At 30.6% G+C, this 27909-nt stretch overlaps 1 protein-coding gene across 2 annotated transcripts in view; it reads left to right on the forward strand.

The window, feature by feature from the left end:
• Positions 1–27909, forward strand: part of LOC113522752 (fibronectin type III domain-containing protein 5) — a 141283-nt gene that overhangs the window by 78652 nt on the left and 34722 nt on the right. Inside the window, exons 4-7 of one of the 2 annotated variants that reach the window (XM_052891731.1) lie at positions 12593–12732; positions 20214–20311; positions 23234–23371; positions 24623–24697. In XM_052891731.1, the coding sequence (XP_052747691.1) occupies positions 12593–12732; positions 20214–20311; positions 23234–23371; positions 24623–24697 (451 nt within the window). Of the gene's footprint in view, positions 1–12586; positions 12733–20213; positions 20312–23233; positions 23372–24622; positions 24698–27909 lie in introns of both variants that reach the window. The other variant, XM_052891730.1, reaches the window with a different exon arrangement.

The raw sequence follows: 27909 nt of genomic DNA on the forward strand, positions 1-27909 counted from the left end.
TTCATACAGTTGTATATGAAATACGAGCTTTGTTTCCACAACTAGTTTCGACCAATGGATTTGCTTCGGTTAATATTTGATTTTCACAAATATATGAAATAGTTTAGGCATTGATATTATATTTCTGTTAGAAATATTTCTCCTTGACTAGAAACAAAACAGCAATCAATTTAGTTTCAATCATAGAGGAACGCTAATTTTAATGTAGGTATATTTGTAAGTTTTATTCAAAGATATTTGAATATTTAAAACGTTTATGGGAGTAGGTTGATACTTTATGGCAGACCAGGTATTTGGGAAAAATGTTATGATCTTACTATTTAAAGTTCATATTGATGATAAATGGTTTAGCGGTAATAAAGACAGATTTTATTATAATGAGTACTAATTCAAAGGAGTCGTAGCTTAATGGATAATCTTTATAGCTATATCACCGGAAAAAGCGTCAAACGAATATAGAAATGTTATCGTTAATAAGTCATTAAGATAGAATGAGATGGCGAGGTGTGTCATCTTGCTTTTTTTATCTGAGTGTTAACCGAATCGATTCTACTGGTAGATTTATCTAGCGGGGCTGTAAAGATTACACTTAAGATAGAATGAGACATTGGAAGGTGCTGTTTTATTCTATCTTGTAGAATGGTTAGCAATGACGATTCTGTCGATATATGTCGATATATATGGAGCAAATGCAATAAGAAACCAGTATTATTACATTACTTTAGTCTTGTACGATAATGCGTACGTTATTTTTTATGTAAATTAGAATGACAAACAAGCTGACGGCCCACCTGATGGAAAATGGTAACCGTCACCTATAGACATGAGCAGTACTATGGACATAACAGAGTATACTGTTTCGCTCATGATACACCCATGCGTTGCCATTCCTGAGGACTCAGGCGCCCTGTAAATTCACTGCCATATTCCACCCTTTTAAGCGAAACACAGCCATGTAAACACAACTGCTTCGCGGTAGAAATACGAATGGGACAGAGGTGCCCAAGCAAACGACTTCTGTACAAAGTCTCCTTCTGGTAGATTATGTTACGATACGATTCGTATACGTTACGATTTGTATACGCAATACTGACCCTCATTCTATATACAAATTATATAAAGACCCTCGCTCTGTTTATTAACATTCAATTGAGTACAATAGTAACAGCCTTGTCATATTATTATCTTGTAGTTAGATAAGGAACCACATTACATTATCTACAAGATGTCGCGTAGTGTATTGAACGTAATTTCAATTGGACTTAGTTTCAATAGGTTACAGTTTCAATGGGGATTGCGACATTGCGAAATAACTACATTAAGTATTATTTATGTCTCAATAGGGCCTCTAAAACTAAAGTATCTTACTAACTTGGGTTCGAAACTATTCGGACATCCCCAACTATAAAACGTGAGTAAAGTCGTCATAAAAAATTACAACACAGTATGATTCACGATAGTTATTTTTCAACAAATACAATAGAAAGTTTTTATATAAAAAAAAATGTTTTTTTTTCTTTGAACCAAGATAGTTAAGTAAATTTTGCATAAGTCTTATTTTGATAATGACTATTCTCAGATTAATTTAAGGATAAGTTAAATGAATGCATTCGTCTGCCTTTTTGTTTGTCAATTTCTTTATCACTAAAGAAAGATATGAAATAGTGATGTTCATTAAGGAATCAAAAAAATATAAATTATTAAAAAAAAAATAGTCTTCTATACATTCACAGGTCCAAATTTTTAGTGTCATAAATATACTCTTGAAATTTCGTGATATGTACACTAATTGGTAACTATAATGTGCTATTATAAAATTTAAGGTACTACGTAAATAATAGTTTTGTTTAAATTGTAGGCAAATATGTTATTTTTTTACGCTAGACATATTTCAAATCAATAATGTAATAAACGAAATTATTTACGAAAAATATATACTGAAACTTTCTATTAATTAATCATTTTTCTATGAAGTGTGTATGTATACTGCCATTTTTGGTTTCGTGGAATAATTTCTGGTACTTTACTATTATATAATGAGGTTCCGGATTTGATTATCAATGTGAAAAAAACTTTTTAAAATTAGTTCAGTATTGAGTGTTCTGTGATATGATCATTGAAAAGCTTTTCATAACGCAGAGAAATCTATAACCTGTCTAGTATTACTGGGCGGCTCTCGTGTTTTTATTACTATATTTAATATTATACAGTTTATTAAAAATTCGAGAGTCGACACTGCAACAAAAAATATTTGGAGTGCAGAAAATGTATGCCCATTGGTCATTTTGCTCGTTTACTTTTTTTAGTTGTCTGCGTGAAAACGAAACATAGACTCGGTTGTGTTTCGTTTTAGTTTGTATTCGTAGTTGGAAAATAATAGTAAAAATATACATATTTTGTTCCCATTTTTTGTCAATTGCTGTTACTGGTAATAATTATAATAAGCATCATTTTGTAGATTATAATATCTATTCTATTCTATTCTACCCTAATTTGAATGATATTTGGTACACAGATTAGGATTCTGAATTATCATATAAGGTAGGTCCTAATATTCGCGTGCAAAATCGCGTAATACAGTCAGTATAAATTAATTTTCTATATTCGTGCAAGTAAAATGTTAGAAATAAAATACATATGTGTAGGATAATTTAAAACTAATTGGTATTTTTATTAATATTATATTTTGAAAGGAAATTGTTGTAATGGAAGATAAAGAAAAACATTCTATACCAACCCCAATGAATAAAAAGGGGTAACTGTTAAATCATACAATTTAGTAAGTTCCTATTGTGGTTTTTTAATAATATATAATTACTGACGACCATGTGGTCCCGGTATAGAATAGGCTACCCTTTCCTTTTCTGTGGGTGTCGTAAGAGGCGACTGAGGGAACTTAAATTTAATGGTAGAGGGATGGGTAGAAGCGTTTCTATTAAAACATCTTAAAAAGTTTAACTACGGTCACCAACTTGCCTGCCGAGCGTGGTAACTACTGGTAAAATTCTCTTTATGGGGAAGGCTTATATTTAGCAGTGGACAGTTAATGGCTGGAATGATATTGATGATGGTGATGCCGACATAGCCCGAAGTATAAGCCAGCTGAAGTAGCAATGGGCTAGTCGCATAGCTCGAAGAATTTATTTATTTATTTACAAGAAACATGGTAAGTGTATAGATGTTACAATAAGTATAAGTCCTCATATTTCACCATAATTAGGCATGCAAATATTAAAACTTAAAAAGAAAAAATGTTAAATGAGTCATTAAAATTCGAAATGTTATATAAAAAAAATACATCCAAAATGTCAGACACTTGACAATTGACAACCGATGGATTTCTTCCACAATTAGGTTCTTAAGTGCAAACCCCATACAGCAAAACGCAATGTAGGACGACCCTCCTATTAGATAGAGTGACGACTGCATTACAGAGAGTCAGTGAATGATGTAGGATAGGGTCTAGTGGCTTTAACAATATACACTCTCAGGTCGACTTACAAGTAGAATTATTCACAATGGGCCAACTGACCTTTTTATCCTCACCTGTCTTCTGTCACCTATTATTTGTCATTGGTACTCCGATTGCATATATGTACTAATTACTAATACAGGCGAGGTTACCATGCCATTATCAACTGAAAATATTCATCTCAACATAAGCAGTAAGTTACGAATAATACATCCTTATCAAGTTTTCATTACTAAAGTAATAACTAAGTTCCGCCATCCGAACTTTGACCCTCATTGACCGCACAGAGTGGGCGTAATCTAAATATTGTATCCTTTGCATTATATATAAATTTAGAGTAAATATTATTAATTCTGCGAATTGACCTCAATGGGTAACTGAGTTGTGAACCGAGGCTCGGCGGAGCGGTTAATGATTTGAAGAGAAGTGGGTGTTACATATAGTTAAAATATCTATATATTGGGCCAGTACCACATAATATACAGTATTTAATATTATTAAGTACGATTATATTAAGTAAAAGTAGTTATCTCTATATAAGTTATAGGATATTTATAACATGTCTATATATAGGGTATGAGATCATATCAGAAGCTTTAATAAATATATGGTAATTTTTAACACACAAATTTTTTTTCGCTATCAAAATTCCGACGATCTTGAATCTTGATATTAAAATATATAGTAATGATATATATCGAATATATACATACGATTTGATATTGTCTATAATTGTATTGCCCATGCCAGGACTTTAAGCGTAATGAATGAATTTCACGTTTAGTGGTGTGATTTGGGAGATATTCAGTAACAGTGGATTGACCTGGTCTGATGGTTATTAAAGAATAATTTAGATGGTCTATATATAGTAAATTCTTTCATTAATTTTATTATGGTTAGTAAATAAAAAACATAACAAATAATTATATTTGTTATGTCTTTTATGTAGAGCAAAATGCTTTTAATTATAATAAAGAAGAATTATTATAAACTGTCTAATAAGTAATAAAACTATTCCTGTAATTTATGTAGGATATGAAAGGAAATCGCGTACGCTGAACATGTATTATGCATGCCCCTAAAAAAACTTTGATATTGCAGTACGTTTTGGATGTAGTATAAACAGTATAACAGGTAGGTACTGTAAAACAAATTTAAATAAAGCAAAGGTAACGTAAACGAGAGTTTGTGACTCCCTTTAATATGAATTCAGTGTTGAATTAACTGTTGAATATTCAGCAAAACAGTCGATAGTGGGAAACTTGGGAGTTCACTGTACCTACTTGTGTCGTATTTTAATTAATGTAAATTGCCTTAATTTGAATTGGTGGTTGACATTGTTTTTATTAAAGTAGTACTAGTATTTAAGGCTAAGAAAATTGAAAATGTTACAACCCTTTAAAAAATATAGTGTTAGCAACTTTATGAAGGAAAAGGCTTATAAATTTGTATATAATTGTGTTTACCTAACGAACAGGTAATCAAGTTTCGTTCAAATTACCACAGAAATGGTCTTTAAATGAATTGTAAATATATTATGTGTAACGGGAATTTTATAAATTTATTATGTTTGTCGTTTCCGACAATCATTTGGACTTCATCCGAAAGTCTTCCGGATGAAGTCATATACATATATATAGACTCGGCTCGGCTTCGCACGAGTAGATGGAATTTGTGAAAATAATATGCTTATATATTTTACTTACTTGTTGATAATGTAGTTTTAATAAATGAAAGAAATTTTTAAATATGTTAACACGTTTTCGAGTTTATTCATTATGAACTAACAATCAATTTTTTCCTTTTTATTCTTTACTAAATAAAAGATTCATCTGTTTCTTAATTTTAGAGATATCGTTATAAAATTAATATAAATTTTAAAATTAATGTTTAATAAATTAATCGATTTTTTATTTGTACTACTATTGAACAGTAGGCGACTGTCTTATGGTCATGATAATTTTGAGGAATGCTATCATTCGAACCTTTTTTTTTATTACGATTCTAGGTGGCTGTGGAAAATGGAATTTCTTCCGCCGGCTCAGGTTTCAGTACTTTGTAGATATTTTTGTATTTTAATGATGTATCTCCAGATGTTCTTTGTTTTGATTTATAGACCACAAAGCATCGTTATTTAAAGAGCGGTTAATGTGCAAACATATGGGTATTAGGATATAAGAGATTTCATAATTTAGAGATAATGTATTTTTTTAATTTTTCCTTAAAATATGAATTCTAAAACTAAGTGTAATATTATTAAAGTCATTATACTTAATTTAGTTTTAAAAAGTACGTCGTAAATATAAAATATGAATATAATGGTACTCAACCTGAATAATCTTTAATTTATTAGAACACACAAACAAATAACTAATGGCTAGCTGGCAGAGAATGCCATATGGCATTAAGCTCGCCTTTTATATAAAGTTTTAATTTGCAATAAAGAATAAATAAATAAATAAACAAGAAAATTTGTTCAAAATTTCAGTTAAAATTAGTTATTCATTAAAAGTAAAAATATTTTAGGGGATGACTACAAAATTTGGAATTGAAATTAAGTATAATATCCAGAATATTAAAATAAATAAATTATATATTTGCACTTTAAAATAAATGTCGACCTAACTCAAGATTGGAAAAAAAGGATTTCACTGAATTATTCACCAGAAAAAGAGCTGATTTTATAACTTAGTTAAGGAAACATTTTCTTTTACACAATCTTCTGTCAAGTAGAAAAGTAATTTATACTGGACAGAAGATTGTAGAGTTTGGTATTTTATTTAGAATCTGACGGATATATTCATTTTTTTTTTATTTTTGTTTTTATTTTTTTATACCACTTAGAATGGCAAACAAGTTGACGGCCCATCTGATGGAAAGTGGTAACCATCACCTATAGACATGAACCGTACCATGGACATAACAGAGTATACTGTTTCGCTCATGATACCCCCCATGCGTTACCATTCCTGAGGACTCGGGTGTTATTCCTCTGTACCCTGTAAATTCACGCCATATCCCACCCTTCAAACCGAAACACAGCCATGCAAACACAACTGTTTCATGGTAGAAACACGAATGGGACAGAGGTACCTAAGCAATCGACTTTTGTACAAAGTCTCCCTCTGGTGATTCTAGTCTGATAATTCTAGTCTTTACAAAATAACTGAAAAGTTTGTGAAGATCTTTATATGTTTATTAATCAGTCATGCTTAAAAATGTGTACATATTTGAATAGAACAAGCAATCTCTTACAGACGCCAGGTTGTCTGTAAGAGATTGCTTGTAGCGATAAGGCCGCCTTTTGTATATGCACGTTCTGTATAAATACTCCTTGTATACATCTTTACTGTGCGCAATAAAGAGTTTATTATTATTATTTTTTAAATTTCACTAAAATTCTCATCTCCCCTCTTAAGGAGAGGAGATGGCAACTAACCCCTGGCAGAAGCACAGTCGGCCGGGGTTCAGGGTCCCAGGGAGAGAAACCGGCGTACAATGCGGGCAGAATCTAAGAGCACCGCTTTCTGCATCTTTCCCGGGAGTGAGCCGCCTCGGAATCCCAACCGTCTGAGATGTTGTTCCAGACTGGTTGGGATAAGACCGTTCACCGACATAACGATTGGGATGATTTCGGTAGATGTTACCCCCCACATTTCGGTCACCTCGTGAGCCAGGTCGAGATATTTTCTCTTCTTCTCGGTTTCGGCTTTCACGAGGTTCTCGTCATGCGGTATGGTGACATCCACCAAAAACACCCTCGAGAGTGCCCGATCCATCACCACGATATCAGGTTTGTTCGCGAGAACGGTCCTGTCCGTGATGATGGATCGGTCCCAGTAGAGCCTTACGCTGTCGCTTTCGAGGACCGGCTGGGGCTCGTACTTATAGTACGGCAACCTCTCATTCGCGAGGCCGTACTTCAGAGCTAGCTCTTGATGGAGTATTTTGGCTACCTGGTTGTGTCTGTGCAAGTACCCAGTGTTGGCAAGAGCTGAACAACCCGAAAGCACATGTCTGAGTGACTCTCCGGGATGGCGACATGCCCGACAGATGTCCTCAGTGCCATCCTTCAGAATGTGCTTTCGGTAATTGTTCATCTTAACCACCTGATCCTGTATTGCACAGACAAAACCCTCGGTCTCTCCGAAGAGATCACCGAACTGTAGCCAGTGCACGGAGGTCTTCGTGTTTACGTACGGCCCGTGAAGGGCTTTGAAGAACCTTCCGTGCAACTCCTTCTCTTTCCATACGGCATCCGGTAAAAGACGCAGAAACTCGCGGTGCATTACTGCCCGGTATCCTGTTCTGCCTGTTTCTGTCCCTGTAGCCCTGAAGAACGCACGCATGAGGTCCTCATTCATGGCTCTTGTCCACCTCATGCGACGTGTACCACCAGTGGCGGGCACCGATTGCTGGGCCTGTGACGGCCCTGCCGGCGCCAAGCCAGCTGATGTCGATGGCGAGGGGTCGGACCGGCCAGGTGGTGGGGCCGGTCGGCTGGCTCGCATTCTGCCGCGCCTACCGCCAGTTGTAGACGCGCCCCGGCGACCCCCGGGCAGCGACCCTATACTGTCTCCATTATAATTATTCACCATCTTTATTTTTGCCATTGCCCCTTTAGCCGCGTAGGTTTTATTTATACGCGTGACCGCCTTCCACGTGAGCTAGATGGTGAGCTCGGACGCGGGGTTGGACTTTGGAAGGCTTATTATTATTATTATTATTATTAGAATTTGTACATAGATAAACCGTGTCTTAAATTAACATAAAGGATACCTTATTTTGTTTCAAACTAACAATTTCGCCGGTTTACAGCTAGTAATCATATAAAAAAAGATTCGCTCAGAACTGTGGTCCCAGATGTAGTTGTAGGCAATTTATCTGTGAATATTTTGCCGAGAATGTTAAAATTCAACCTAGCAGGGAATAAGTCTAGCGTCGCTCCGTTTGAATTAGGTTCTAGGCACAAACATCGCTCATTGCTCTCTCTAGAGAGGGGTAATGTGATATAAAATTGAAAGAATTGATGTCAACTGTGAATTTATTTACTAGATAAGTATCATTAAAATGTAAATAATTTTATAAATATATTACGGTGAATTTTAGGTAATTTATGATTTCATTTTATAATAAATAATTACAATATTAACTAATGACATAACATATTAAATTTATTACTTACTTTAAAGCTAATAATATTAATATGGGATCGGAGTGAACCACATTATTAATTTAGAACTGGCAAATTTATAGCGAAATTTATACATAAAAATATCGTAGAATTCAAAATCTCCCCTTTTTTATAGTTGTTAAGTAAAAAAATTATTTAATTCTTAATAAAATGCTTTTATAATTTACCGGATAACGGTAAGGTGCGATATTATTTTATCATGACCATACCGTAGAAAAGTATCTATATGCTACGAGATTATAAAAGGGAAAGTTAAATTTATTGTTTATAACCGATAAACTTAAAAAAGTATTTATTCGATCTTAATATACTTATTAAAAATTTTATTTAATAAAAACCCGGTGCGTGTCGCTAGTGTTATATACTCGTTAAACTCATAAAGATAACTGATTGATAAAAAGACCATGTAATTTTAGACATTGCACATTTAAATAAATATATGTAAATTTATAATATACTCGTATATATGTTAACAGAGATTTAAAAGACTAACTGTTGAGTTTCTTGCCGGCTCTTCCCAACAGATACCAACCTTTAGAATTCCGCAGTAGATTAAAAAAATGACGATTTAAAAGTGCTTGTAAACAAATATATTTGAAATAACATAATTTGAATGTAATAGTTTCAATTTTAGGATTTGTGGACGTAGACAGCATAAAACGTAAAAAAAAACTTTTAATTTTACAATACTCTTCAATAAAATTAAAATAATTTTCTTAAAATTGCATACATTTTGTTCTTCTATTGTATCGTGACGATAAAGTTATGCCACGCCGTGCCATGCTAGAGTAAATTGTAAAAACGTCCACTGTAAAAGTTTTTATTGGTAGTAAAAGTGCGTAAAACTTCAGAAATTGATAGATTTATATAGATTATGATTCTATACTTTGATAGTATGATATTGTGCAATATTGGATGAAAATAGTAAACTAGTCAGCTTTATGGTTTCGGAGATTGGGTCGAGAGTAGATGAACGCAGATATCTCTAGACCGTCCTTGCTGTAGACTGTGAAAGCGGCTTACATTCAGCAGTAGACAATGAATGATTGAAATGTGGATTACATTGTTATAATAAGATAGCAAGACCGGTGAATTGAATGAATGAATTATTTGAAACTAAATTTATTTTAAAATCTTTGTTGAATGAAAGTTGAGTTTTTGCGATATTTTTTATTACATACTTTTTTATTAGTTCCTAATCGTTACTCAATCCATGTCACCGGAATATATTGATTGACTGGCATAAAAAGTAGCATGTACTTCACCATCGCAAACACTATATGTATAATAAATTTCATGACGCCAAAATGAAACAAACTCCTATTCGCCTTTTCATATTAGCATCTAAAGATAGTTCTATAACTTTATCCATGTGGTGACGAAGTTGGAATACAATATGTCGTATCTCTTATACGAGTATGCCCAGGATATCGTAAGCAGCGACTAAGGGAACAAGGGATTAAAAAAATTTATATTTGTATTATCATATATATAATACCTATCTACACGATACAGGTCTGGCCTAGTTTGGGGACTGATGGTAATGCAGATATTTCCTCGTTGTATATAAATTGTAAAAATTGTAAATTGTACCTTATGCAACTGTATCTTTCTTAAAATAAATATATTATTATTATTATCTACGTATATATGATATATAATTATTATAATTATATTTATATTTAAGACGAACTTGTTAGTGCTCCTCTTATCCTCCCATTTACTTTTAATGAAAAATGTAACATCTGTAATCAAAATGTACTCGTCAATAATGTGAAGAGTATTTTGGTCTTTCGAATTATTTTATGTTTAAAATATATTATATAATTGTAAAAGAGTTATTACTGCAAACAAATATATTAAAGCAACACCAGTGCAAGACTAAGAAAACTGGGGATAAAGTCTTATAGTAATCTCCGTGACCAGACTTCTAATACTAAGCTAATATACTCTTTATGCAGAATAGTTGTGAGATTATGTTACCTTGTATGTATTTTTATATTCTTTTGCGTATTGCTAGCCACCACTACAGTAATACAACAAAGAAATATTTAATCTGTTTTTACATCTCTCGAACATTCTGTAGCGTGTACATTTTCCATTTGTATGCTTTCACAATAAGTCCATTACCTGCTTGCATTCCGTAAATAACCCCACCTTTGTAACAGTTCGCATCAAAACGAATCACTAACAAAACGTCGTTTAAACAGTGAAAGGCGTACAATAGAAAAAAAGTAAGGCTTAAAGTACAAATTGCGAACGGAACAGGCGGGACGGCCGTCGGAAGTAAGTTTCCGACAAATTTGCTTAGAAAAAATGCTAATGTTATTTTCTTTTGACAGTTGTATTACTTTGGGTGTTTATTATAGGCATCGGATATCTTTAATTTGAGTACACAGTTTTGTTTGTCAACTTTTACAAATAAATTGTACTAATATATTTATTTACTTTATGTTTATTTAATAAATTACAAAGAATTTATTAATATGAAAAGGTTCTTGAGTGGCGACTCTGTACAGGCTGGCGTAGAGTAAGACGACCCACCACCACCACTAGATGGAGTGACGACTTCAAATGTATTGCAGGGAGTCGGTGGATGCAGGTGGCTCAGGACTGTTCCTTATGTCTATGGGGAGGCCTATGTTCAACAGTGGACGGATAATGGCTAAGACGATGATGATGATATGAGATATGAGAACACGCATCGCCGTAGTCAATGATGGGATTATCAAGGGATATAATTAAAGAATCGTTACATAGTAAAATATTTTTTTATTTATAATGTATATACTAAAAATCATAAGTAATTAGATGGCTTTAATATATATTTTTGTGTATGAAAAGAATAAAATTATGGGACCCTAGTAGTAAATATTAATACTAGTTTTAAGAAATGGATTATGTTAAGTACATGTACATACATACCTATTATTGCGTAGTGCTATTGGTACAAATACAATTGTTCTTTTTTTCGATATATTTATGTTTTAGTTTTTGGTAATATAAAAAGTTAACATAAAATTTTATGTATAAATTACCATTGGTCATAAATTTATTATTTTTTTTAACAGAGCTTATTATAGGATATCATTATAAACTTTATCCATAATGAAATTCTAGAAAGTTAGTTTCTAACTTGATTGTTAAAAATACAAACCATTAAAGTTGAGAATCCTTTCTATCTAAATCCCATTCAAAGTTCATATTGACGTATTACTTGTCAATTGAATCGAGAAACAAGAAAAAATTTTCCAGTTATTTTGTATTTTGCTAAAATAATATGTATAAAAATATATTAATAAATTATATAATTATATTAATATATAAATTATTGTATTATATATATTTAATAAATAAACAATTCCATAACATTACAATTAAACCACTTTATAGAATTGTTACCGTTCAAGGGCGAAAATACGGTTACCATGACTGAGTTGCTACGATACCGTAGCGGTTTTCATTACGAGAATTTAACTATAGATAGAATTCTGAAGCACCTTTTGATCACTTCGCTTTGTAGTAGTGGCCTTGCAGAGCTTGATTCAAATCGGCGACTTTATATTGTTCTTGGTTTATTAAACATTTCTGACTATGAAAGAAAAGAATTTAATATGCTATACAAAAATTGTCTTTATTTTACTAATATGTTAATGTACTTAAGTTAAATAAACAGAAAAAAAACAACATATAAAAATAACCTTTCTGTCGAATAAATCTGATGGAATTACGAGCACTAAAGTATTTTAGAGGTTAAATATGCCCAATTGTAAAAACAGGTTTTAGGTTGGTTCTGGTTTTAAAAACAGTTTTGCTTTCTTATGTTATACTATTAGATTAGTATTCAGATTTTCTCTTCGCCTTCCTTCTATCTTCGGCTTGTTAATAGATTACAACGAAATTGACTGATTGTTCCTTAGTTACAGAGTGGTATTGGAGGTTGCTGGTAATTCTGATGCTGTCATACTGAGCGGGCTAGAGGCAGACACGCAGTACCAAGTGACGGTGGCCGCCCTGTGGGGCGGTCACAAGTATAGAAGCAGGCCGATTGTCTTCCGTACCCTGGGTAAGTCATATCATCATGATCATCTCAGCCATTATCAGTCTACTGTTGAACATAAACCTCCCGTTTGGGAGTTTTGCCAGTAGTTGCCACGCTTGGCACGACAGGCGGATTATTATAACTGGTGAGAAATATTCCGGAATTAAATATTCTTTTTATAATTATATAAATGTGCATCCACTGACTCCTTGCAATGCATTTGAGGTCGTCACTCCATCTAGTGGGGCAGGGGAGGGGTTATTCTATACTGCGTTTGTCCGTATAGGTACCGTGGAGGTCGCCACTCAAGAACTTTTCTTCCCCATACGTTGTCGATTCTCTGACTATGTGACTAGCCCATTGCTACTTTAGCTTGCTTATCCTCTATAAGCAAGTAAGGGTAATTCGATATCATTACATAATTTTATTGCCTCCTTTATTATGTATTATGAATGAAATAGGTACCTATTATTCTTACTAATATTACAAATGTGAACGTGAGAATTAAATTGGCTACTGGGCTTAAACAACTCAATTAATTTGTCATGAAATTTAGTAGATACACACGTATCTACTAAAATTCATGACAAATGTGTGTAGTATTTGGAATATATATGAGTACATATACTGCTATTGAATCAGTTAATCAACTTATTCCGGTAACGTGGATGAAATCGCGGTTAAAACGTCACACATAGATCTGGCTTTGCCAATTAATGTTTTACTGAACTAGGTGTTATATTGCGGAAATCCATATAAGTGGTTATTTGATTAAAATTATGTTTCAATATCGTACCTGATACGAGTATAAGTCAATCATCATCATCATATCAGCCTTTAACTGTCACTGCGGAACATAAACTTCCCCCTTGGGAGGTTTTGCCAGTGGTTGCCACGCTTGGCAGAGATGTTTTAAGAGGGACGCTGCTGCCCATCCTACGCCTTCCCTTTGTTGATTCATACAACACCCACGGGGATGTATTGTTTAGGTAAACTTGCCATAACATGTGCACACAGCATGATCCAATAATAAATACGATTGTAATGAAGCTATTAGGAATTATTATTTTGCGAGTACATATATATATATATATATATATATATATATATATATATATATATATATATATATATATATATATATATATTAAATTTTTTTTTTTTTTTTTTGGTTGCTGCGAAAGAGTATCTTCTTATATAATTCGCCGTACTGAAACCAAGTTTTTTCAATATAATATAGAAAAAACTACAAAACATCTAAAATTAAATTAATTTTTGTTATAATATTTAGCGAAAATAACAAAATTTAATTAATTAAATAATGCAATAAACTTTCCAACAATATTAATAATGACAAAATTACATATACAGTATATGACCTCTGTTTGACATTTTGTAATAGGGTTTAAAGTTTACAGTGCTATATAAATAGGTACCTGTTGCGTGTTCAACTTGCGTGTTTTACGCCGTCCCTGTCACACTGAGTGTTGAATAAAACAAAGGGAAAGCTGTTCCAAAAGTGGGACACTTGTATTTATAATATGGGACATAGATGCCACTAAGTTCCGGACTTCACTACATTATACGCATATCCTTTAGTCCATGGCGGTTTACAGAACATTCGCACCTTATCGTATAGTAATGTAGGAATTATGTATTAGTTTGAAAAACAATTGAAGACTTTTCAATATTTCTTATAGATCAAATATTTAAAAAACTTCTGATAGCTAATTAAAATGTTAATCATGCTATAATTTATTGTTTTAGCTACTAAAACTTGGATTTTGATAGCAAAAAGGATTAGAGAACTTCAGAACCAAAATAAATAAAAAAGTAGATGTCAGGTACATTTATGAGTGTGACGTGCTCTATGATCGATGTAATCAAATAGATATATTGATAACTTCAATTATTATTTTTTTTAAATTAACAAGTAATTCGCAACCTTCGAGTTCACACTTCGATATGAGTGTTCTTAATTTAAAAGTTTCAAATGAAAATACACAAAAAATATGGCAAGAAATTGAAGGTACGTATAGTAAATTTTATTAAAAAAAATCATCGAATGTGTCTCTCGCCCGTTCTTCTGAGCTGAAATTGCATTCCGAACTGGGCGGTAAATTCATAAAGAAGTTGATATTAAAAATGCTTATTATTAAGTTTACTTGAATAAGGAATATTTATTATTATTATTTATTTATTTGACATAGCTATATTTTTAACGATTATACCTATGTCAAATGATAACAAATCATAAGTATGAACCGGGATTTTTTTACGTTTTAGCACAAAGATTTTTATATATATGTATATGTATAAATGTATATATTTATTTATAATAATTATAAACTATGTATTAAATTGAAATACATCAAGTTGTTTCAAGTGTGACTGAATAAAAAAATATTAGAAAACGTATAGTTTCTTGTAAATAATTATATTTTCATTTAATCTAATTTATTTACGATTAAAAGCTTAATATAAAATAATTAAAATCTTATTTTATTTGCACAAATTATTTAACTTGCAAAATTTTTAATTAAGTATCTTAATTATAATAATTTAAAATAATAATCTCTTACAAGATTGTGTTCACTTAATTTAATTATGAGGTTTTAATAGACTTTTGTGAGTGAAATTGCTATTAACTCAATCATAAAGATGATCTGGGTGAGAGCCCGTAAAATAACAAAGGCGAGTTTCCTTTACATGTACCTATATACTTATACTTGAACCAAATATTATCGAAGATATTATTATCATTTTGACCAATTAAATTTTTATTTTTATATGAAACCTCAACTTCGTACACTTTATAATAGTTTTTTTTTATACAACTTAGAATGGTAAACAAGCTGACGGCCCACCTGATGGAAAGTGGTAACCGTCGCCTATAGACATGAGCAGTATCATGGACATAACAGAGTATACTGTTTCGCCCATGATACCATCCATGCGTTGACATTCCTGAGGACTCAGATGTTATTCCTCTGTACTCTGTAAATTAACTGCCAAATCCCACCTTTCAATCCGAAACACAGCTATGTAAGCACAGCTGCTTCACGGTAAAAACAATTAGTTAGTTTCAATTCTATATTTTTAAATATATTAGGTATTTAATTAATGTTCAATAACTGTTTATATACTTATATCCCCATATAATTATATAAACAGTTATTTTAAACAAATAAATCATTTTATACCTAATTCATGTAACATAATTATTGAAAAATTACTGATTTATTCGAGATATATTATATCATATCGTGTGGCTCCGGCATAGAATGGGTCGAGTTAATGGCTGATATGATGAAGAGTAACTTACAGAATGTTCTTATTATTTTTATTATTCGAGTATATATATCAACTTTTTGTCTCTCATTCATCACCACTTGATCACCGACTGTAATAAATAATTCTATGCTCTTTTACACTCCAAATAGTATTTATATACCAAAAATTATGATGATTGGTTGAGCAGTTAAAGCGTCAAGAGAAAAAAATTAAAACAAACTTACAAATTTTTTAATGCTAACTATATCCTGCGGCTTCGTCTGCATGAATCAATATATATTCTATGTTTTAGGTTAGGATATAACTTATGTGTATGAATAAGTAATTCATTCAAATTCTTTTAGTAGTTTTTGTGTAAAATAGTAACAAACATCCATTTATACAAAAATCTATACAAATTTGCGTATTTATCATTGCATTAGAAACACACTATTTTATCAGTTAAACCATACATTGTTATTAGATAGAAGCAATAGTTAGGACAATAACACTACCATAAGTACTAATTTAATTTCCTAGCCATGTTTCATAAAATTCCAATGGTTTGTAAATCTTCTGTATTGAAATTCTTGAAACCTTTTAACAAAACAAACTTTTAGCCTTTATCGATTAGGTACCGTTTTCTAAGTATTTCCTATTAGCTATCGAACTCTGTCATTAGACTTGATACATCGACTCGTATTCCTGTTCAATGTTAATGCGTTACGTGTGTTTAGCCCTAAGTTGCCAATTCTTTCAATACATCAATCAATTCCGTCAAAAAAAGGGAACGCGAATTCATTTTAGCGTGAACGTTGGCAGGGCTCCAATTCTCTTTGATCTTCCGGGTGCACTGCGCATCAGCATGACGGCGTGTACGACTGCAGAGGTGTTATTCTGAGTTTATAAAATGATATCCTATTTTTCAACCGATTCCAAAAAAAAAAAGGTTTTCAATTTGGTTGCATTATGTTTTATATTTGTTACTTCACAACTCCGTCAGTTCTAAATCAATCTGGACTTTTTTTATCTAAATGGATATATATAATATATATAAATGGATATATATAATATCAAATTAGTCGAGATTTTTTTTTATCTGAAAATACAGTTTAATATTATAAAAAAAATATTAAAATCAGTTCAGTAATTTAATGATCCTTTTTTTTATACAATATATATATATATATATATATATATATATATATATATATATATATATATATATATATATATATATATTTATATAATATATTTATACCGTAAAAACTAATCGGTGATGTTATATTGCTCTTAGAAGTATAAAACCTTATAACATTGATATGTTTAGTATCAGAATTAAACGAATTGTCAGAGTTGCAAAACGACTAGTAGTATTAAGATCGATAGATACTCTTTATTGTTTCCTTCAAAAGATTATAAAAGTAAACTTATTATAGATACAAACAATTACAAGAAATCATCATTTTTTTATCATATTCTTTTTAATTTTTATTAAAAGATCTTTAAAAAATTCTTAGTAGAGATAAAAATCACAAATCTTATTGAAAATATAAGATGTAATAAACATACTTTTTTGAGAAAAGGATTATCCAAAGTAACTTTGTATAGACGAAAAATTTTCGTAAATTGGAGAGATAGAGTACAATCCCAAGATTCGTAGTACATTCACTAACCTAGATTTCGTACATTTGCATTTATATACAATTTACCTTTATTGTGACATTAGTAGGAAACAATTTTATGTAATATTTTAACAGAAGATATATCAGTTGTAAAATTAACATAAAAAATATGTTAAATAAAATAAATTAAAAAGTGTAGGTGAATTTTCTACTACTGAAACTGTTACAGAGTCTAAAAACAACTAAAATATAAAACTTTCTAATCGAATTTCATAGAAGGACATGATTGTTAGTACCTATGCAATTTGCTGAGAGACTTAAAAGTTTAGCTTTACCCGTAGAATATTCCCTTACAAATAGGTTATTAATTTATATTTTAACTGTATATTTTTTTGACATAATTAAAAAAAAATACATTTTATATTCAGAAAATTATTTGAAAATAAAAAGTTAAACTTTTTCTTCTAAAACGTTTTACTCGTAAATTAACGAAATTTATAATATGAAAATGAATTTAAATCTTGACTACAGCTAAAAGTCATCTCCTTGTTACGTCAAGTAACTTCAAAGATTTGTAATTATCAAGTTTTGGTAAACATTACAGATACTAGAACAACAAAATTTGTTCGGAATTAATTAAAACGCACTGAGACGGGCAAAACTTCGAACTAATTTTCGCTTTATCATTCGACGAACCCGAATATTCTCTCATAGCCGATCCAATTGCACATCTCGAGAGCTCTGACCGATTTCTAAATTTGGAGTTGGCATTTAGCTTTAGTATTTGTTTGAGTACGGTCGCTGTTTAGTCTAAATTCGTATTGTTTAATGAAGTAGCTGTTTATTAAAGGATTACTTAATCGTGTTACTCAAAACATTTCCATACAGTAACTAGTTAATCTGTTATGGAAATATGGATAGATTTCTTTGGTTTCTTTTAATGTATAAAAATAATGCTCTAAAGTTAGCATATAATACTTGTACAAAGCATAAGAATTAATAAAGAGTCTTTGTTCTTATGTACAATGGACGAAAGGGTAGCGTTTTCTAGCTCTGGAATTTTTATGCTTATAAGGAGGAGGATAAAATTTACTGGCACTTGTCAGTAAATAATCTAGTCATCTCAATTGTATTATAATACTTTTATTATATAATATAGCTACTTTTTATGTTTTTTTGATTGTTGTAAATTGATAATATTACATTTTTTATTTTTATTATATAAATATATTAAGCTGCTTTATACAGCTTAATATATTTGTATATTATAAAATGTAATATTTTCAATTTATAGGAATTAATGAGAAGTCTTAGGAATTGAATTATTAGTGAAATTGAATGTTTTCTCTCAAAGAAATATAGGTCGAAAAACAACAAAAAAATTCGAACCTTTCATACTTACTAACGTAGAGTTGTCAACTTCGTATGGGAGATTCTAAATTATATATGGTATTTCGATCCATATTTCTTAAAAAGTAGGTTAAAAACTGTATAAAAGTAGTGAATTTTTTATGGGAGCAATTTTGGAGTTTCCTTTACAAAGTAAAAAAATACGTGAATCGTTCAAGAAATATCAGAGATCTCAGTGGATATGAATAAAAAATTACCTAACTGCCGAACATAAAACTTTTATTAAACTTAAAAAAGACAGTTTTATCGAGTTTTATAAATAACGCGCATTTTTTTTTATCATAAATATAATGTAAAAAAATTTGCCTAATTTTTTTCTTCAAAATATGCAATCAACGTTCCGTTGGTTCTGGCATAGGTTACCCCTTTCTTTCCTGTAGGTGTCGTAAAAGGTGACTAAGGGAACTTAATAGTAGAGGGTTGGGTAGCAGCGTCTCTCTTAAAACATCTCTAAAATCCTTACTGCGGTTGCCAACCTGCCTGTTAAGCGTGGCAACTACTGGCAAAACTCCGTTTTATGGGGATGGCTTATGTTCAGCTGTGGACTGTTAATGGCTGAAATGAAGAGATGGTGTTGCATGAAAAATAAATATCAGTATTATTTTGTCCTATAAAATAAAAATTTTAATTGATAAAAATATAAATGTGAAAAACAACAGAACAGTAAAAAAGTAATAAAATATCAACGACGAACATCGATTTATGAATTCTCGGGAGGGATTTGAGCTAGAAACTGTTTAAAAGGTCGGAAAAAGGGTAAGCGACAAATAATGGCTGAGTTTTTTTGGTAACTTAATACTGTAATAGAATTTTTGTGTGGAAAAATGTGAAGTTGTTTTATTTTTATAATCATATAAATACACGATTTATCGAGTTTCATTTAACAAAACAATGTATATAATATTTTGTTGTTACTAAATCTTGAACTAGTACTTTTAAGGAATAGTGAATCAAGGAATATATTATGGCACTGTATTGTATAAAATTTATATTGTTATTGCATATTTAATCACCAGAGAGAGACTTTGTACAAAAGTTGTTTGTTTAGGCACCTTTGTCCCATTCGTGTTTCTACCGTTAAGCAGTTGTGTTTGTGTGACTGTATTTCGATTTGACGGTTGGAAGGTTTTCCTTGAATTGCTAGTAGTTAACACATCTTAAAACTTAATTCATTTAATATTTGCACATTGTCAACAGAGCCTCCGCGGACGTCGCCGCAGCAGGACGGGGGACTAGTGGGTGCTACGCCCCGATCCTCAGTCGCACCACCAGATCCCTCACCTACATTCCCAACGGTAGTATTTAACTCCTAATTTTTTTAAACTTTTTTTTAATCGCAAACTTTATTTGTCAATCTTAAATAAAATAGATAATCTTAAATATTAAGTTAAAATTTTGCCTCCTGATAGCTGAATTTGAAATTTGAATTTTTGTTACACTCAATTTTATTAAATACAGTAGGTAAAATTTTTACGCATTCTTAAATTAAATTTTCTGAAGTCAAATTTATAATTAGTTTCTACAATCTTAAATAGAGTTAAACAAAAATTAGTTAGTTAACTTTAACAGTAATTTGATTCGAATGTAAATGTAGATACCTAATGGTTTGTAAAATACTTTTTCATTAATGCTTTATATTTATTTTAATTGATTAATTTCATTATTTAGTTGAGATTATGTTATTATAACATTTAAAATTAGGTTCAGATTAACAAAAATATATCTCAATGGAACCCTATATTACATGCAATAGTATGTATTTAATAATTTTGATAAGAGACAAAGATAAAATTAGAAAGAAAATTATAAACATCCGCCAAAAAAAAAAGAGAAATACTGCAAATTATAACTAATATAGGCACTCGTATGAGTGTAATAATATAATATTTTATTTATTATTATAGCACTAAATATATTATTACTGAATATACGAAATTATAATCAGAATGTATTAACTGTCGTAAACCGCAGATTAAATCACGCGTCGTGTGATTGAACAATTTTAACATTTAATCTGCTTTACGAACACAAAACTAATTGAATTTAATGACTCACGAATTTAATCGTGAGAATTGTTAAAAATAAATACTTTAGTTATATATTATTGAATAAAGGATAAAGTTTAACATCAGTGTTCTTTAAGGGAAGTGTATCACCAATATAATTAAACATTTTTCTATTTTACACCGAAAAACAAAAAAAAAAATCTAAAAAAACAGTGCATCCTCTTGAGAGGTTCAACATTTTTTATAGCATGAAAGACTCAACATTTTCACAGCTTTTCGATGTTTCTTCTCTCTGTTTGAGAAAAATGTTTATTTTCATTAGTTGAATACTTTATAAACCTTTCGGTTTTACTCTATGGTATTGACGAAAAAAATTTTTAAGTCGAAAATGATAAAGAAAAGTGGTTAATACAATATTTAGTTTAGTCGACATTTCAAAAATTAAAATACACTTTCTTAAATAATTTTGAGTAAATTATTATCTCACTTAATTCATCATTATAATTTAAGGTAAAAGACCTGCGCAAGTATTTTTCAACTGACTTTTTAATGGTCGACTTATTACTTACTTTCTGCTTCTAGCTATTTGTACAAATTCTTTTCAAGTTTTCTTTAAGACTATCTAAGCTTTCGCCTACCTCAGTTTTATAGCCTTCGCTCTACTTTGTTTCGTTGACAATATTAAAAAAAAATTTGGTACAAAAGAAGGACTTAATGTTGTATAATATTCTCTCCCAGTCAACCTTTGTAAAATACAAAATTTGAAGCCATTAAGATTTATATTTATATATACCACTGAGGTGGCAAACAAGCATACGACCCACCTGATGGTAAGTGGTTACCGCAGCCTATGAACACCTGCAATACCAGAAGTATTACGCGTGCGTTGCCGACCCTAAAGAAACCTCTTTACCCCCCTTTTGAAGAACCCCATGCTGTAGGCTCTTGGGAAAACCTCGGCAGGGAGCTCATTCCATAACCTGAGTGTTCGTGGGAGGAAACATCTCTGAAACCGCGCTGTATGCGACCATTGAGGCTGTATGACTTGCCAGATCCTAAGTAAAATATATAAATGTGTAATATATAGGGTAACAGGATATGTGTACTCTCGACCCTGATCCCTTCACTCTAGACTTTTGGCTTAAGCTTTACTTACCGCAAGAACACAACGTCACAAAGCATTATTTAAATGTGGTTTTCCGTAAAGCGGAGATTTTCTCTAGTTGGGAAATTCAAATATTCGAGCAAGTTGTGCTGTTATGACAAAATCTTTCGTACTTCATTAGGTATTTTTATTCTATTACACCACTTTTATCAGGTATACTATTAGCTTGTTTACCGACAGTACAAAAGTATTGAGAATTGAAATAGGACATTACTGTCGAGACTGGAAATAAAGAAATCGAGGACCGAGTAATATTGAATAGGGAAGTTGAGTACTTTTAAAATAATTTTAAGAGGACGAAACGCCAACTGAGTTCTTTTTAAGTAAACAAGAACGTTTATTTCTATTTCATCAGAGAATAATACTTATCTTTAATTTGCAAGAGAGCAATTATTTAATTAATTTAAGAAACATAAAAGTTGAATTCTTATTGGGAGTTAGATTGCAGTTTAAACAGTTTACTTATCATAATAACAACTATTGAAACTATTATACATAATTATACATTGAACTATTGGTTGTTATTAAATAATATAAAATTGTTATACATTATTAAAACTACACACAACAATGTGAGATTTTTGGTGGGTTCATACCCACCAAAAATCTCACATTATTATGTGTAGTATATATAATATAAATACCAAACTAAATAGGTTTATATATGCTCTACGAAAGCTCCGTAAATCAATGGATAAAAATAGCACTTATAGAGTAAAACGTGTGTATATTTGTGAAGAAATTTATGTCATTGTTGCATCGATAAAGTAAATAAAATTGTCTAAAAATATAAAATATTGTATATTTATATATTACATACCTGTTGATAAATTGCTAGCGTAGAGGACTAAAAGAAACCGATGTAGGGATGCAAATTATACATACAAAGATTTCGTAAAAAATATGTAAATGGCATTTAAATATTATTTAGAAGTAATCGGAGTAACAGATAAATGCGGATAGTGATTTTATTATATATTAAATATATATGTTTATATCGCTATATTATTTGTGTATGATATTTATTGTCGTTTAATATTCTTTAGATACGAGGAGTGGAGATAGGGATCGTAGTGTTAGTGCTGATAGTGTGGATCGGAGCGATAGCACTCTTCTTCAATCGATGGGGCAAAATCCGGATGCTTCTGCCATATCAACCGGATTACAAACAAGAGCAGCTGAAAGTAAGTTCAATTTAAATACAACTAAATATAACGTATACTGGTTTAACTATAATGTAGAATATTTTTTAAAGTATATATGTATAAAGTATATTTTTGGAGAATGTCTTATTGAATAAAAAAAGATCAATATAATATTTAAAATTAAATGGATAAAAATTGCAAAAGTAATAAAATTTAATTTAAAATTTAAAAACGTACTATGCAGATACAAGGATTTATTTAAAATACATAGGTATTTGAATATATGATCATTTTCCTACATCTTTAAACATATATTTTCATAAAATAATTTCTATGAGAGTTTAATGAAAATATTCGAATCAAATAAACATAGATGTAATTACTTTGAACTAGGTACAATCAGGTTGCTAGTAATACATTGCATGCAAAGCATATCTGATATAATCATTTAACCATGAAAATATACAATTAAATAAAGTGGTTTTGATTTTATAAATATTAATTATATTGATATATTTTTTATATCACAAAGTTAAAAAACAAACATGTAGCCCGTCTGATGGTAAACGGTTGCTGCAGTTTATGGACGCCCGCAACACCCTCTAGGAAAGACCTCGATATTAATAAGTTAATCGAATTGATTAAAATAAAAATATTTTTAAACTTAATTATATAAATTGCAATGCTCAATTCAACGAAAAGAATCGGTCAGTAAAAACTAATGTGAATAGGTTTAGTAATAATTTAAACGAATCAAATAACAATGAATTTCTGTTCATTAAATAACACATTTTCCATAGTAAATATATATTTGACAGGTGGAACAGTGTCCTCATGTACCAACGTCGCTTTAGGATTACGATATGGTGTGTTATTGTTTAAACCCAGAATTGCTACTATATCCTAACAACCCCAAACAAAAATTTCATCCTGTATTTCATCCTCGTGTACTAAAACATTCTTGTACTCGTATTTGGATACTATAGCTACGAAATATATTCTTGTAGTTACATATTACTCGCGTAGACTTAGACCTCTACCTGTAATTATTTATTTACCTTTTAGTATCCGTGTCTATTAGGTAATTTGTGCATTCAGTAGGTATAACTTCAATATTAAGTTCCCATCTGAAGCTCTTTATCTGAATCTTAGTGATTTGATTTCATGTAATGATGTAATAAATGGTAATAATTTATTATCATTCATGTAGTTAGTTACATGAATGGTAATTTATTTTTTTACTAAATTATTTCAGAAAGTACATGTAATACTTGCTTTATGTTTCACCAGGTGCCAGGAAGCAGTGCGTTGGCGGCAGCGACTGCGGGAGGAACTTGTGCACATTCAGCTCCATCCGCATGTTCGGTAATTATATTAAACTCTCCTTTTTTCTCTCACAAAATCATTTCCTTCAAACTTGTAAAATTTAAATTTCTCTTCAGTTTCAAAATCTCAAACGATTTGGGCCATCGTGAAAATTTCTCTTAATATAACTTAATTTTCAAACACTCGCAAAGTTTCACGTGAATTGAAAGCCTGGCAGTGTTCAATAAAATTGTCATTAAGTTGATTTTGTCTTTGTTCTTTATGAGATAATTTAATTATACAGAAATGAGAATTTTAATTAATACTTTTTTACATAAATGAGTGTATTTATATCGGAGCATTTAAAATTAGTACAATTAATTATTTAAGAAAAGTAGGTATTCGCTGGGTAATGTAATGCTTTTCATTTTTTTTATACATATATTTTTTATTCACATACAAAACAAAAAGATTTAATATTATGTTATGTGGATATTTTATTTCAAAACAAAAGTCTCTGTATACTAATAATTTGGTCAATTAATAAAAATATTGCTATATATTTCCGATACTATCACCGAACCTTAAATATGAAGTACATACTTCTTTAAACTTGGAATATTCGTTGTTAGAAAGTATTGTGGCCTCACACGCTACAAGGAAGGCTTTTTATGATTTGAAGGGCTTTTTAAACAAATCTTATCTGATACACCAAGGTTGGTAAGACATTATATATAGACTCTTTGAGTTTGCAGTTAAACAATAGCGTGAGCAGTACTGAACCGCAATGCAGCATTGCTTTACCTTGAAGGTCGTGGAAATCCTGCAACTTGTAATTTTACTTGGAACTATGCTTTTTATTTTTAATTACCAATTCGAAGTCTTGTTCGACTTTGTTATGTTATCGATATGTTGCACTATCGAATCAATCATATCGCTATTCATTTCAAATTTATATTTAAGCCGTTTCAATATAAATTTTAAAATGAAAAGAATGGTTTTCATACTCGTTTTAATTTTTTTTTAACACTATCGAATTATAAGTAGATCAGAATTTTAGCACTCGATGTGTGCCTAAAGTACAGGATTTATATACTTTGATATATAAGTAAATAAATAAAGTACTTATAAATTCGCTACATATATTTAAGAAATATATATAGTACTTATATCAGTATTTCATTTAAATTAAATATTTTTTTTTTATAAAGGAAACGAATACAGTATAATTTTAACAGTAATGTAACGAAAGTGGTAGAATTATTAATTTGAACTACAAATGATAGACAAAAACGTTCATTAATATTATTGAATGTAAATATATAAATGTGAATTTAATTTAATTAAATCTGTCAATGTTATTGGTTTTGGGGAAAAACCTAATTTTTTCCTCAGTTAATAGCATTTCGCCTATAAAGCATCCCTTAAAATGTTTAATATGAATTAAAATTCTAAAATCGTATCACTGGTCATATCAGTTGAAAGAAATGTCATTTCTGTAGGCTTTTATACAAAGGAAATGAAGTTGCCAGTTGTCACACACATCACAGATAATCTATCTTGAAAATGTTAAGTTTAATCATCTAGTTGACGTCTCTTTACCCTGTTAACTTTACATTATAATATAATTCTATTCATTTCAATGTAATTGAATTAGGTAATTTCGGAATTAATATATATTGTGTTTATTAACGATTTAATCATTTGCGGTTGAAATGCGCATACCGCAGAGAAATTAAGAAGGTTAGCATGCCGAGTTAATTATACAGAAGTGCTAGAGTACATTGTTTTAAATGGAAAAGGTTTTGATATGATAGTTTGGAATTGAAATGTCCAAAGAATATTAGATATAATAAATATACATTATAGAACTGGAAGGATGCTACCTGCGTCATGGTATATTTTACAATTAGATTTTATGCAGTCTCTGGAACTAGTGTACGAGCCAAGATGAGTAATATATATACTAACTACATATTATATTATATATATTTGTATATATAAATAAATAAATATATATGATATTATATATATATATAATATATATATATAAGTCTCAAGAGTCGGTGTACATGTACGTAACACTCAAAGAAGTATTTTTTATATGTTTAGATGCAGTTGTCGTATTATACACACAAAAAAAAAATATATCAATAATATTAGGTGTTGCTGACTGATTAACTGCTTTTTTTAGAAAGGCAAAAACATAAGCTACGGAATACGAATAAGTCATTACGAGAATTAGTGTCTGTTCTGTCAATTTTATTCTTCTTCTTCCTGCCTTTTATCCTTTTTCCTGTCAATCATTATGAGAAAATAGCTGGATATGTTTTAATAAAATTTTATATTCTGGTATAACATAAAAAGTTGTAGTTGAACGTACTGTGAGACAAATAAAATACAGTTGTATGAAGTCTCGTAAAAAACAGATATCTTACTATTAATGAAACACGTTTACGAAAAATTCTTTAGACTGTGTTAGTAATGAACAATTGTTTTTTTTTTATGAATTAGGTTTTTTTTATACAACTTACACAAGCTGACGGCCCACCTGATGGAAAGTGGTATCCGTCGCCTATAGACATGAGCAGTACCATGGACTTAACAGAATATACTGTTACGCCCATGATACCCCCCATGCGTTGCCATTCCTGAGAACTCAGATGTTATTCCTCTGTACCCTGTAAATTCACGCCATATCCCACCTTTCAAATCGAAACAGAGCTATGCAAACACAACTGCTTTACAGTAGAAACACGAATGGGACAGAGGTGCCCAAGCAATCGACTTTTGTACAAAGTCTCCCTCTGGTGAATTTAGACGTTTAATTTAGACTATCACACAAACAATGTTGCAGAAATAAAAGTCAGCATCTATCACAATTTTAATACTGCACGTCGGTACGTGCTTGCATTAATTGCGGTTAAATTATCAGCTATGGTTGTATGTATTGTATATACTATACTCCTATCTGTTAATTATTCTAACATATTCAACCACAGTATAACCGTTAAACTATAAGGCAAACCTCAAGTTACTACTCGAGTAAAGCTGAAGCTATTATGCGTAATAATAATTAATTATAGGAAGAACTTATAAGTTTGTTAGTAAGTTCACAAAAATAAATATGTTTTTGTTATAGTTAACTAAGTTAATTCATAAGAAAAAAGTAAAAACGAGCGGATTTATAATACAACCATGAAACATTCAGAAGAGCGAAAGCTGTAGTCAAGAATGAAAGTGAAATTTTATGGACGCTTGTATAAACGGGC

The sequence above is a fragment of the Galleria mellonella genome, unplaced genomic scaffold (assembly GCF_026898425.1).
Source record: "Galleria mellonella isolate WM207_F2 unplaced genomic scaffold, CSIRO_AGI_GalMel_v1 utg1432, whole genome shotgun sequence".
NCBI lineage: Eukaryota > Metazoa > Arthropoda > Insecta > Lepidoptera > Pyralidae > Galleria > Galleria mellonella.